Source organism: Telmatherina bonti, assembly GCF_933228915.1.
Source record: "Telmatherina bonti genome assembly, chromosome: 21".
NCBI lineage: Eukaryota > Metazoa > Chordata > Actinopteri > Atheriniformes > Telmatherinidae > Telmatherina > Telmatherina bonti.
Genome location: NC_136630.1, coordinates 21123049 through 21138278, shown reverse-complemented (window position 1 = coordinate 21138278; position 15230 = coordinate 21123049). Strand labels below are relative to the sequence as shown.

Sequence of the window (15230 nt, the reverse complement as noted above, 5' to 3'; positions counted from 1 at the left end):
GACCTGTGCCGCGTATTTTTTCAGCGCCAGCTGAGCGCCTGCGTCGCGCGCTGCAGAGGTCACATTTCATTCTTCACGGGGCCAAGGCAGAGGATTAAAGACAAAGACACGCTAAAGTGTCCCTTCTTGATGCTTGGCGCATGTGCAACCGTACGCGTCAACTCGTTTAACATTCACTTTATTCTGTGAGGTGACTGGAGGGTTGGTTGGGGAGGGGTGAGGGTAAAATAAAACCTGGATAGGCAAGAATATGCTGGCCAGCCAATCAGAAATCCCATCCCAGTCGCTTTAAAGGGGTGGTGGGCAGTCCCTCGGGCTTTATGAGCGACTTATTTTATAGCTGCCACATATTCTCACGTCTTTCCCTCCAGGAGAGCCAGGTTATCCCGAATCGCCATGGATCAACCCTAAGTCCCTTTTCTTTCCTTCTTTTTTATATTGTGCATATGCGCTGGGTGCTCCTCGCCCTACCCCCCGCCGCACTTGTTGCGCAGAGACTAGATGCGCCACTGAGTCCTTGGAGAGGAGAGGCAGGGACGGATTGCAACAGGTGCACACAGAGCATCCCTTTCAGAGAGGCATAGAAGGTTGTCAATTTACGCGTCGTTTTCCAAACTGTGGGGTTAATGTTCCTGTTTTTTAACAAATGTTTAAATTTCAACGATTTATTTGACTCCCAGATGTCAGTTTTTTTGTTTTTGTTTGTTTTAACTTCCTTTACTCATCTGTATTTATCTTTGAACTTTTCTTTAATCTAAAGTGAGCTTTTAACTTTGAATGCCAGTTTAAAGACACCCCAGTCGTATTCAGCCTCCAGCGCGCGCACAGAGAAGGATGCCGGTCTTGACGAGCCCCGACATTGCCAACAAGTCTAAAGCGAAATGGCTGGCGGTGTTCCCGGAGGATCAGATCACCGGCTGTGACTCTGCCCTCCTGGACGACAGCCTCACCAGCCTCCACTGGCTCCAGAATTTCTCCATCCTCAGCGGGGACCCGGAGCGACCCAACGCTACCGGACCCGGATGCCCGTCCTCCCAGCAGCACCTCTTTCTCAAACGCCTGGGCTTCCCCAGAACTGGCACCGACTCTCCATCCAGTCCTCCTGCCGGGGACACCGCTGCCACCGGGATGCCTCTGTATCTAGGCATCCCTGTCACCTCCGGCAGCGACTCCAACGCCTTGTCTCCGCGGTCATCCAGCTGCGCTCCCCCCGCGCCAAGCTACGCTCACATCGCAGTACAAGCGAGCCCTCCAGTGGAGGTGGACTACAAAACCAACCCCAAAGTCAAACCGCCTTATTCTTACGCATCTCTCATCTGCATGGCCATGCAGGCGAGCAAGCAGCCCAAAGTGACTCTGTCCACCATCTACAACTGGATAACGGAGAATTTCTGCTACTACAGACACGCGGAGCCCAGCTGGCAGGTAACCGAGACCAGATAACTCTCCTTATATAATTTATGAGTCTGACAAATGGTGAGGTGAAAGAGGGGAAGGCTGTGCAATTGCCTCCAGTGTCGCTGTCAGGCACTTCATCTGCAGGCCAAAAACAGAGATCAGCTCTGTTTTAAGGTCTAAAAACTTTAAACCACCTGTTATTTATGACTTGATAATCACTGCAATCTCCATCACCATGCTGGGTTTTTGGATGTTGGATAGGAGAAAGTGCTCCTGTGTGTGTGTGAGAGAGAGAGAATAGATGTGTGCTAATGAGGGCTCCTGAGAGAGACGGCAGCTAAGCACAGCTGATCATGTTTGAAATGCACAAAGCTGCCTGTTACTAGAAAGCCTCATTAGGTTCATCTGCTTTTATACAAACAACAGCAATACCCCAAACGCCTACTCACCTGCCATCCTGACATGGTGACATTTTCAGTTTATTCATGACTGATTTACATCTGTTTTTCATATGGAATCTTCTTTTTCTTTGTTTTTTGTCACAGAACTCCATTCGTCACAACCTGTCTCTCAACAAGTGTTTCAAGAAGGTCCCCCGGCAGAAAGACGAGCCAGGAAAGGGGGGCTTCTGGCAGATTGATCCTCAGTATGCTGACATGTTTGTCAATGGCATCTTCAAACGCAGAAGGATGTCGGCTAACCACTACAGCAGCAGCAGCAGCAGCGCCGCACAAAGACAGAACAAACTGGTTCAGGGGTATCATGGTCCCCAAAATACCTGCCCCTACCAAGGGGTGGGCAACAAACAGAAGCACATGCCCTCTAAAAGCAACAACAAGAACAGGGCCACGGAGTCTCCTCTGCTAGCCACAGAAGCTAACAAAGCAGACGTCCTGAAAGGGGACTTTGACTTGGCGTCGGTGTTTGATGACGTTCTCAGTGGGAGCTGCAGCACCTTTGAGGATTTGGACATCAACACAGCGCTAAGCTCCCTGGGCTGTGATATGGAGGTTTCCATGCAGGGGAGGCAGCACTCAGCAGGGCTGGGGAGGTGGTGTGGAGGAGACGTTATGGGTCAGAGCCAGGACATAAACCACCATCAGTCCTATAGCTACGTAGATCTAAGTGCCGCTTCCATGGAATGCATGCTCAACATGGCAGAGCTCCATGTGCCTCAGCAGCAGCACACACACCAGCGGCAACAGCAGCAGCTGGATCAAGATCAACTGCAGACCAGTCACCACCACCTGCAGCACTTCGAAGAGCCCTCCACGCTGTTCCCAGAGCAGCCAGTTGAGGCTGTACTGCAGCCATGGGAAGATATAAAAGAAGAGGCCCAGGCCATTCCTCTCACTCTGGATCAGGGATTTGGTCTGTATGAAGGCTTCTTCACAGAGATGCAGCCATTGGATAGAATGGAGAGCTATCTGTAACTTCTGACCTAAAATTATTTACATTCAACAATCTGGATGTCTGATTGCTAATTCCAAGCCTGCATTATCTAAGAGGATAAAACATTTAAGCTTCACTTACCTCTAATTTCCTCCAATCGTTCTGCAATGAACGCTGCATATTTTTCATCTACTTGCTGTAACGCTCACTTGTTCTTTTGCAAAAATGCAAACATCATTCTGTGAAGCCCACGTTGCAAACCCAGCTAACAGAGGTGCCCTTAAAAAAACTGACTTTGATGTTTGTCATCACTATTGAGGATTATTCCCCGATGTACGCTTCCTTTTCTTGAAGGTGTCAAAAAAGCAATGCAGTGCATGGTGCAGCGCTGATATTACATTGTTCCAATGAGTGGAAAGACAACAGAACAGGCTAACAGACACCAAATTAAGTCTTCATTTGGACTATTTTGCGCTGCAAAATCAGGGACTTTTCCAGTTGGAGCATGACGTGAGTGGAAATACATCTGGACTTAAGTATGGTTATCTGTTTTTCTGGAGGAAAAAGCAAGAAAAAGCCACCCTCTGTTGGAGTACTCTGACCAAACAAGCACAGTTAACATGAGACTGAGAGGACGTACAGGATTCTATTGTGCTACATTAGCACGAACTGTTTTTCTACTAACATCCAGCATCGTCAGCCATTATCTCAGTTGTTTATGTGAGGATGAAAAATGAAGTTATCAAAGCTAAATGGAGACATAAAAGCTTCAGATTAAGATTTTAGAAAATCAGTCACTTCTGAAATAGTTATATTATCCGTTTAATATATATTCAGTAAAGTATATGGCATGATGCTCTGCAAGACTATTTGCTTTTTGTCTACATTTATGTATTGCAAAGTAAACAGAGGAGCAGACAAATAAAAGAGTCTTGAAATCTAACATTATGCACTTTTATAGGCAGCAGTTTTAGAAAGGCAAGACAGCTTTTAGCAAGATGATTTGTTTTCATTTTGGTGTTAAATCTGTTTTTAAATATTTACTAACCATGATGAACATGAAGCTGGCCTCTTTAAGAAAGCACTGAAGTAAATCTGCAATAAATTAAATCAGCAAGCGCTTTGAATCTTTCTTTTGAAAATATAAAAGTGGGAATTTGTCAGTAATTTTGGGCCATATTTGCTGATAAGGAATATGCAGTTCGTTCGTGTTTCTGGTTTTTGTGTTGATTAATAAGATAAGGTAAGAGTGTTAGATTTTCTTTGTTCGTTGCCGATTACTTCTGTGTAAATTTAGTTTTTTTAAAGCTGTAATGTGTGTTTGGGCAAATCTGATCATAAATTTGGAGGCAAAGGGTTGAGGGAGGCACATGATTTGAACTTTTATAGGCCAGACTTTCTCATTGTATCATACCGATTATTGTTCAATGCCTCTAAATATTAACACATGTTGATTTGTACTTTTTTTTAAAAATCTGTTTGAAAATGCAATCATGCCTTAATGCAATAAACGGTGTCAACTAAAGAAACAGCTGTAAACAAATCTTTTCACCTAAAATACAAGAGTTTAAAAAACAAAACAGTTCAGTGTGGACAGCTTTATTGTTTGACTTAGACCTCTCTCTCTCTCTCTCTCTCTCTCTCTCTCTCTCTCTCTCTCTCTCTCTCTCTTTCTCTCTCTCTCTCTCTCTCTCTCTCTCTCACTTTGTGTGTGTGTGTGTGTGTGTGTGTGTGTGTGTGTGTGTGTGTGTGTGTGTGTGTGTGAAATGAAGAGATAAACGTCTGTCAGGGTTTATCATTAATCAGCATGGACAGGCCTGGACTTGCCTTATATGTGAAACATACAGAGAGTTTATGGTAGTAGCGTCTTACAGTAAATACTTGTTAGCTTGTTAACAACACGTCTGTTAACTAAATGCTAACCTCACTGTTAGCTGACGAATGGTTAAAGCTAAATCGTTTAGGTAATGACAGTGTTGCTAGCAAAATGCACCTTAGTTTGTTAACAACAAGCATCTGTTGTTAACTTAATCCAAAACAGTTATAGTATTTTTAGCTAAATGCTAAACACAGCACAAATAACTAGCTTAAAGATGCAAACTCATGAAGTATCCACCATCTTGTTCTAGCATGTTTACATGCTCACTTTCAATGTCCATGAAGCATACCATGATTTAGGGATGTGTAGTTAGAACTTTAAAGATGAAATTTTGTGCATTTATGCTAAGCAGGTGCTGAAATAATGAGCAGTGTTAATTAGTGCATCAGAAAATTGCTAATGCCATTTTCCTGTTGCTAATGTAACCTACTCACAACGATGTAGAAACGGTCAGGGATTGAAAGAAATCCAACCTTAGGCTAATGTTTAATGTCTTTAATCTGGGTGGTCTATTAGCTGAGATGAACAGTTTTCACACATGCACTTTAGCCCTGAAATAATCCTCGTGCTATCCAGACTTAAGACTGGAAGTTCAAATGAGTCAGACCACTCATAAAGACTGAAGTATCAACATGAGAGGACATGTCTGGAAAATTTATGGTGAGCCAGCATTCATACAACTTCCTTCACTTTACTGTTTGCCTAATTCATATGCTCACTTACACTATTTCACTGATGACATGTCTGATAGCTGTTAGAAAATATCCTCAAAACTAACCACCGCGTTGCCTTTTCCAGGATGCTTATATGGCATGTATAATAATGTGCTTTCCACTTCAAATCTCTTTTTAATTGAAATTGAGGTAAAAAAGAAAAAAAAAGCGGCAAAATGCGGCTTATCCCCATCCCTCTGGCTTGCGGCTCCCAGTTGAGACAGGTCATGTGTGCAGGTCTCCAGGAATGGGTGGAATAACTCAGATTCCTTAAAACAGCAGGGACTACAGCCAGATTTCAGGTGGAGAAGTGTGACCACTGGCCACCCTGCATCCACAAATATCCCTTCATTTGATTAAGATGAATTAACTTAATCCATGCTAGACACTGAAAAAAAAGTTATGTTCCTGTTGCTGTCAGGTATAAGTACAAAGCAGCATCAACTACACTCACTGTGTATGTGTGTTTGTGGATGTTCACATTTGTCTCGGACCCTGTGCACGTGTTTGTGGATGGTTACAATATACTCCCCTAATATTTGTGTTGTGCCGCAGGTTTCTTTGTCCGCACTCATGCTGATGTGTGTGCCGCCTACTGAGTGTGTGTACATGGCGGTGATCAGAGCCCCATGGCGGCCCAGATAACACTATCTCTGTGGAGCCAGAGCCCTGTGGTTCTATTCAGCGAAGTGGATGAGAGACTGGGGCTGCCCAGCATGCGGACCTGCTGAAAGAAGGAAGAACAAGCCAGGCTGTCACTGTAGGCTAACCTGGCTTATAATGCTTTATAACCTCCTCTTTGGTGCCCCTCAGGGAGGCTCTGCATCACTCTGAGCACGCCTGTGTTGTGTTTGTGGGTCACACACAGGAAGGCAGAGGCAAGAGCAGAGACAAGATGAGGGTGCAGTTAGTGTTTTATTGCCATCATGGCACCCTCTGGACTGCTTCTGATTAGAGTCAGGCATACAGACGGACAACCAGCTTTGCTAAAGAAGCGCCCCTCCCTGTGTCGCACAGACAGTGGCTTCAACTTCACATTTATTGGGTAAAGCAACTAAGCTGATCTTTGTATGGTAAAGGAGATAGAAGACACATGAAGGGGTTCCTCACAAATTACATCCTTCACTGTGGCACAAAGCAAAAAGTGGCAGCAGGAAAATGCCCCAAGCCTGCTTTATAGCCCCTGAGAAACCCCACAGCATGAATGATTACATGCACAGATAAGGGTTAGTTCACGCTGATAAATGAAATGTCCACATCAGTGCTTTAGAGCAAGGCTTCACACATATATCAGAGTGGACATTTAGTGGAAGTCTCCCTTTGCTAAACTGAACCAGCAGGAAATTGTCATCCATCTCTGGTTTCAAGGCCCACATCACATATTGATGAAGGCGAAAAGACTGAGATGATATTCAGTGGTCTGACAATCCATTTATGCTTCTCTAGACTGGCTCAACAAAAGACGAGGCGCTTGGACAGGAAGTGCACCTAAACAGGCTGCTGATTATGTATGAAATGCAGATGGAGGCTCCATTTAGATCGCCTGCTCCATTTTGAAAGGAACTGTGGTTGGTTAATTAAAATAAAAGGCTTGAGGTGTATTAGGCTATGGGGGTTTATTTTTATTTCAAGGTTTTATTGATTCACATTTTAGATCAGTCCTCATGGTCATGCTCATGTGCATCAAAAGGTTCATCAATTGAGGAATTTATTTTTGAGCTGTTTTATTTAATACAAGCTTTATTTGTGATATTGTTCTGCAAAAATTAAGGACTGGATCTGCAATCTCCATGAACCCACGCAAAACGCTCTTTCGATTGGATTTGTAGTTTTGATGTGCAAATTTCTTTGATTTGAGGCATGTGCAGACAAACAAAGGTGTATGAGTGCTAATGTAATTGCAACTCAATGAAAATTGCTAGAGGCTCCTGGAGGCCAGAGAGGCTCTTTTCATCCCTTGCAGGGCATCTAAGGGCTTCTGCATCAAATTAAGAATAACTGAATTATCCACAGTACAACACATCACTTAAGTATTCTGGGAATTTTGAGAAATCTCTGTACTTTGTATTTGTATTTATTTTGATCTCCATTAGCTATTGCAACACAGCTATTCTTCCTTGTAGGTACTATATTCCAGGGGCCCGTCACTTTACTCCACCACACCATACTTCTATCTCGCTACAGTATCCCAGAAAGCTCTTGTGGCTTTTTATAGCTAAAGGAAACAGGTGATAGTCAACAATTTTTTGTACTACATGACACCACATCTCATATCGGCCCTTAAAAATAGACTGAAGCAAGCACATGAGAAATTCCTTTTTAAGAATCTCAAACATCTCTTTGTTTGGGTTGAAATGAGAATGATCTTAATATGGAGTACTTTTGAAGGAAAGCTTAGCGTGAATCCACAAAACCATACCTTCAGTCTCTTAAATGCAACATTATTTTTCGTACATCACCAACATCCCTTATTTCCCAAGGATTACATCAGATTTGCAATCCGGCTAGAGGCAGGCAGCCATGTTTAGTTTGAACTGTGCTAGTCGGACATGAAAATAGCCACATGCGAGGAAACAGTCTATAATCTGAAACATTTTAAGAACTTTAAAATGTGATGCAAAATGTAACAGATAGTTGTATTTGTTCATGCTAAAAAATAATCCTAAATAAAGTTGCCATTCAGGAGTTATCATATGGCTAAGGATATTTACATATTACCAGATATTCCAATAAGTCAACATTATAACAAAATTATCTCAAAGTAACTTATTGGCAGCAGTAAGCCAGGTACAGTAAAAGTACAGTAGTTTATACATTTACTGTAAAAAATAAAAACAATTAAACACTTTTTTCAGCTGTACTTACAGTACTTATTTACTTACCTGTAGAAAAAATATCAATTAACTGCTGGGATTTCAGTTACATTTACACTATTGTTTGTTTAAATATAGCAAACATTAATTTATTACCCTAACCGCTGAATCCCATGAAGGGTCGCGGGGAAGCTGGAGGCTATCCCAGCAGTCTTTGGGCGAAAGGCAGGGTACACCCTGGACAGCTCGCCAGTCCATCGCAGGGCCACACAGAGACAAACATCCACTCACGCTCACATCTATGGGCAATTTATAGTAACCAATTAACCTGACATGCATGTCTTTGGATGATGGGAGGAAGCCTGAGTACTTGGAAAGAACCCACGCATACACAGGGAGAACATGCAAACTCCACACAGAAAGGCCACTGTGGCCTCTTGTTTTGAGGCCACAGTGCTAACCACTGTGCCACCATGCAGCAAATGTAGAAAACACATCTATTAAATTCTGTCATTTTAATTGCATTCACAGTGCTGCTTTATTTACTGCACAAATAAAAACACTTAAGTACTTTTATGATGATATTGTTTATGACAATACAATACTATCAATAACAGTTAATCATTAGATAAATGTTACTGTGTTTGATAAACCAAATAATTCTAAATTTCACAGCCATTTGTTACAGTGAAGCTTTGAAGCTCTAAAATGTACATTTGAGTCGACCTCAAACACCTGGACTGTGTGAATGAAAAAAGTCCATCCATTAATTAGTAAAACTCAATCTTCTAATTCCTTGAGATTTAGACTCATATTTAGCTTTTACTGTCATTCAAAACCATCTACAGTATGAGAATAAACTTAGTTTCTCAGGTCACAGTATTTTTATGTATGTCTCCTGTCTCAGCAGGTCTCCCTGGCCGGGAGTAAAAGTTCCTGTTGTCTGTTGTCTTTCTGTCCTCTTCCCCCCACACAGCAGAGGCAGATGGCTGCCTGTCCTTGAGTCGGGTTCTGCCGGAGGTTTCCTTCCTGTTAAAAGGGAGTTTTTTCCTTCCCACTGTTGCCAGTGTGCTTGCTCAGGATGGGAGATTGAGTTGGACTCAACTCAATCTGTTGGTTTCCTTATATAGGCTGTTATGAATTGGCCTTCATTATGTTTTCCCCTCTGTCTGTAAAGCGTCTTGAGATGGCATTGCCGTGATTTGACGCTATATAAATAAAGTTGAATTGAATTGAAAAAGAACCAGAATAAAATAACTGAATATAAATAACATAGACAGAAGTATTTTAAAGGGATTGTACAGTATTACAGAGTATCATGAGGTAACAGTGCAGGTTGATGGAAGCTGTTCCTCATAAAGTGCCCTGATGACATTGTTATGAGTTGGAACTTTACAAATGAAGCTGAACTGAATTGAATGTTGAGTCATGATGAAAAAATATCAGCACATCCCAAAATCACACTCTGGGAAAACTCAGGTGCTTGGAGGCAACTTTATTACCACGTGTGGCTAAATAAGTTAAATGGCAGTCAAAGAACAGCCCAATATTGGTTTAATTGATCACAGGTTTTCTACTAAACCTTTCTTTAAAACTTTAATGATTTTTTATTGTTTTTGTTTCACTGTGTTCTCATTATGGTCTTTGTAAAGCTGTTCTACTTGAATATGTAGAAAATGAGGTGTTTTGTTGCCAAATTAAGAATAATTTGAGTGACATAAATTCAGTTTCAAATGACAATGCACATGGAGTTCCTCACTTTTTTTGTAATCGCTTGTCTCTGTAATCCAAACTAACCTGGAGTGGAAAAATTTCAAGAATCACTGAATGTATCTGCCTGGAGTCATGTCACACAGCAGACAGGGACAGACTTGTGGCAGTGGGAGTCTGATGCTCTTCATCTACACTGGGTAAAATGCAGTAAATGTACTAACTTCACATCAGAATCTATCCTTTAAAAGATTGTTTTTTTTTTTGTGCCATCGGTAGTCACTTTGAACTTATCATGGATTCATGCAGATTAAATGATTTGTTCATAAGCACCTTACAGTGTAGATACGGTGGTCAGCAGATGTTTGTCAGATCATACACAGTTGCTTCTGCGTTTTAAAAACCTCCTCCTGATACAAGGTATCACTAGCCTTTATGCAGCTTGTTGACTGTTCCCTCCACCCCCCAGTCGAGGTACATAGCTGGCCTTGCTGGTTCTGGTTCTGCTAGAGGTTTTACCCCCCTGCTAAAAAAAAATAAGGAGTGAACTGGTATTATAATAAAATAACTTTAATGAACTGACCTAATATGGATTATATGATAAAACTCAACAATCAGATTACAAATGATTATAGTGAATTGGATTAAACTATAGTTAATAACTGTATCAGACTGTATCTTTGGAAGTACTGTTGTCATGAATTGGCACGATATTAAAAAAAAATAAAGCTGAACTGAATTTAAGTTTAATTTTTAATTGATAGTACACATGAATGGTACTTTTTTTTTTTTTTTTTTTTTATGTAACTGATAAAAATGAAGCAAATCCAAAAACCCTTATAACAAATCTCTTTGTGTCTACATAGATCTTTTGGCCTGCGTCTGCACATCTTGGCATCCAGCACTTAGTCAGTAAAAGACATTCTTGCTTCGTGGCTTTGGTCTCTCTGGTCGCAGGGAGAGGCTGATTGTCTCCCAGGCAGACAGGAGGAGGGTGCACAGCTGCCACACACACACATCCAAAAGCACTCACACACTCAGCGTAAATACTTAGGCCGGTCACGGATTACTCAGGCACACAGTTACAACTGCATGAACCCCTCACGTGGTCTGAAACTCATGCCCACACAGTGGAATTGGCAACAGGGCAGCGTGTCAGGAGAGTGAGCACGGACAAGAGTGTAGAAAATGAGCCAGGAGCAGAGCTGGAGCCGTGCCCTTCGCACAGCGTCGATGTTCATGCCAAGCAGAGCAGAGCAGAAAACAAGTCTGGACCAACCTCATCAATCTGGCTGCTAATCTGCCTCATTTTAAGCCACAGAACTTCTGAGACTTTTGTGGCATCCTGTCATGAGGACAATTGCTTGTCTTCTGCACCCTTCCATGCCTATTAAATCTACTTAAACTGGTTAGATTAGTTATTTTACCACAAACTGCATAGATTTTTCAAATCTTTAAAAAAAAAAATCACAAACATTTTTTCCTCCCTTAGGGGTCTATCATGAAGGAGACAGTCAAAAAAAAAAGAAAAAAAAGCTAAAGGTTGGCTCATTAATACCTATCTGCTCTGTCTACCTAAAAGTACCCATGCTTGTTTGAAGGTATGTGTGTGTGTGTGTGTGTGTGTGTGTGCGCGCTTCCACCCCCATCCAGTGTCTCTTAAAGCCTCTACGATACCTCCATCACCTTCTCCTCCAGACACACATGCAGCTCCTTCATTCGTCACTCTGCATCTGTGTGCTGGTAAGGGCCCTTATTTGATTAGCTGTGATTTGCTTTGTGAAGCTGTACAACGTTTGGCTCCCTTGGGGGTGCTGTAGACAACACACACATACTTTGAGAGGCACATACAGGGAGTTCTCAGATAAACACAAACACAACCAGGATACATGCACATTAGTCCATTTGCAATCCACATTACCTCAACCTTGTCTTCTTCCTCTGTGTGTACACTGAAGCAATGAGAAGATTTTCTACCAGAAACCTGCACTCATCCAGAGACCGCTGCATCATGTGAATACAAGAGCAAATGAAGTTATTCCAATATGACAACAGACATGTGAGGGTCAATTCTGCAACTATAAATTGTGATTCATCTGTTTGTTTGATTTTTTACACATAATGACCTCATCCATGCCTGCTCAGGAAATTACCTCTGATTATGTAAGGATGACTGTGGAGTGACACCCTATCCACCTCCTTGGCTCCACCAAGCATCAGTCCTTCAATAATGGATGTGGGGCCAGTGCTGGTAAAGGAGCTCAAGAGGTGGGTTTTAAAAAGATACATATGAGCTTGTCTGTGTTGATGACAGGCTACTGTTCTCTTCCCTCACATACATTACAGACATGTATTTTCTATACCAGTCCAATTCAGGGTTTCAGGTAAACTGGAACATATCTCAGCTATGAGCAAGGCAAGAAGCAGGGTACATGGACAGGTCGCCAGAGACAAACAACAGCTGATGAGAAGTTAAAGCAAATATTTAACCTAAAAAGTGTGTCTTCGGGCAGTGGGGGAAATGCCAGAGTACCCCTCACATACACAGGAAGAACAAGGAAACTCCAAAGAGAAACCTCTTCATTTATTAACACAAACAAGACACTAGATTTGTGACTTTCATCCACACATTTTGAAGGAGATCTCTGTGAACAGATATCTAAATGTTGTGACAGAGGTTTCTGGGTTTTACTCCTAGCAGCCTTTGCAGATTGAACACATACATTGCTGGAAACCAACAAGGTTATTTTACTAATTGTCCTCTTGAGAATCTTGCAAGAATCTAGCTGTTTTGCAAGGGAGACCCAATCTGCAAATAAAGACCAGGTTATGTGACGGAGAGCTGAAGAACAGGTCAAATGATCCTGGTTGTTGCAGACACAACTAGAAATCAGTGGTGAAACCCAAACTCTCTGTGTTATATGACCCGTGGTTGACCCTGACAGTAGAGAGGTGAATAATTCTTAGTGAACATTTTCTTTCATTATGAATTAATGTTAAATTCATTATAAAACCTCAACTTTTTTTTTACATTTGCAACATATTTTTTCTTTAATTTAGGTGTTTCTCTACAAATTTATACCCTTTGCATTTCTCCTTTCCTCTCCCATCTCCCTCCTTACCTCCTCCACCCCTCCCCCACCTACCCTAACCCACCAGGGGTTAATTAAAACTGATTGGGTCCTTGGAGACCACACCTGCCTCTGACAGGTAAGGTATCAGGCACATACGAGCAGTGTGTATTTGCGTTTGTGTGTGACTGTGTGTGGCTATGTGCTTAGCACATCAGCCCATTAGAACATTGTGTGCTCTGGTGCTCGTCCCATTAAAACATCATGATGGTTCTCAAATGTGTGTGTGTTGGCTAGTTTATGCCCATGCATTTGAGTTTGGCCTTCAATATTTAATACTGCATTTGCATTTTGAGTTAATGCATTTCATTTGTGTGTGTGTGTGTGTGTGTGTGTGTGTGTGTGTGTGTGTGTGTGTGTGTGTGTGTGTGTGTGTGTGTGTGTGTCCTGTCTTTTCAGACCCACTTAAGGACCTCGTGCTTGATGGCTGATTAGACTCTGCTCACTGGAACCAATCGCTGCTTTGCTTCAACGTCACACCTGTCTGTCTCGCAGAGGGAGACTCGAAGAGGGAGACAAATCTTCACTTTAAACCTCATATCATCATCATTGCCTTTGCAGTGATTACAAACACAACGTCAAGTGTCATCAGTTCAAGTATCATTCCGGTTCACATAAACGCTGGTGGAGCAAAAGTCTGCATGTCCGTGTGAACTGTTCAATGCATGAATGAAGCAGCCAGAAGGGATGTCATTTTATGTGTGCATGCATGCATGTATGTGTGTATTTTTGCTGGCAAGTGAGGTGTTTGTATGTAGAGGTAAGAACTAGTGTTGTATAACAGAAGCTGGCAAGGGAGAGGTGCAATACACACACACACACACACACACACACACACACACACACACACACACACACACACACTGTGCTCCCACTGCTAAGTTGGCAAGTAGAACATTCAAATTAGCCACTGGAGAACAAAACCATCCAGCACCTCTGCAGGGAAAAGGTAAAAGGGAGAAAGGAAAAAAAAAAAGAAAGCAGCACAGGATATAGGGCTGTTTAGACTGAGGGAGGAAGGCAGAACAACCCAGACATGACAGAGAAGGATGATGACACAGTTGTGAGTTGTAAATAAGATGGAAACAATAAAAGTAAATAAAATTAGAGAGGAAGAGGAGGTAACAAAAAGAGGGAAACACAGGAGAGAAGGAAAAATAAGAACATATTAACTATAAATGAGGGAATAAGGTGAAAGGAGGGGAGATGCTCATTTGGACTTCTGTGGGTTGTTTTTGTTTTTGTTTTTTGTTTTTTTTTTTGTTTGTTTTTTTTATTCAGATGAGGTTTTGTGTGGAAAAATCATGTATTCAATCATTCATTTTTTTCCATCTAGTTCAGGGTTGTGGGAAGCTGGAGTCTTTTCCTCCAATCATCAGGTGATAGGCAGGGTACACCCTGGACAGGTCACCAGTCCAGCACAGAGCGGCAAACAACCATCCACACATACAATTATTCCTGGAGATAAAATCATCAATAGAGAATGGAGAGTAACTAATGAACCTAACATGTATGTTAGGTTAATGTAAGACAATGAGAGGAAGCCAAAAAACCTGGAGAGAATCCCTGCATACGCGGCGAGTGTCATGATGTTTTTCGTGTTATGTCTTTAGTTCTAGTTTCCTGTTTTATTTTGTAGCTTTTCCCTGTTTAGTCTCCTTGCCTTGTTTCCTGTGTAGCCTTTGTTCCTGTTCATAGTTTTCACCTGGTCTCGTTAGTTTCATCCATTTCACCTGTATCTTGTTGTGTTCTTGTGTCTATTTATACCTCTCTGTTGCAGTGTTTCAGTTGCTTGTCCATTGTGTGTACTTCTGGTAGTCTCCCCATTTAGTTTGCCCTCAGTTAAGGTATTATTATTATTATTATTATAATAATAAATGAAGCATCTAGACTCAGAATCTCTGGCTCCCATCTCTGCATTTGGGTCCTCATCGCCTTGCCGCTGTGACAGGGAAAGCTCAGATAGCAACCTTCTGCAGTGCTAACCAATACACCACCGTGCAGCCTGTGGTACAATCTCTTCTCCCAAATAACATTTCATAGGGTTCTGTTGCACATCTCAGATTTTACTGTCTGCAGTAGCAAAGATTAGATCACGCAGTCACTGTTCTTGTCCACTTGGCTGATACTTTGTAGAGTCTAAAGACATTGGCCAATCTAATGTGTGTGTATGTATGTATGTATGTGTATATAT

General features: G+C 41.9%; 1 protein-coding gene across 1 annotated transcript; it reads left to right on the top strand.

Moving 5' to 3' along the window:
* Positions 1-834: 834 nt before the first annotated feature.
* Positions 835-2831, top strand: foxj1b (forkhead box J1b; the record flags this gene model as incomplete). Its single annotated transcript, XM_079260886.1, has 2 exons — positions 835-1425; positions 1944-2831. The coding sequence occupies 2 exons, from the start codon at positions 835-837 to the stop codon at positions 2829-2831; spliced, it is 1479 nt and encodes a 492-aa protein (XP_079117012.1).
* Positions 2832-15230: the final 12399 nt, after the last annotated feature.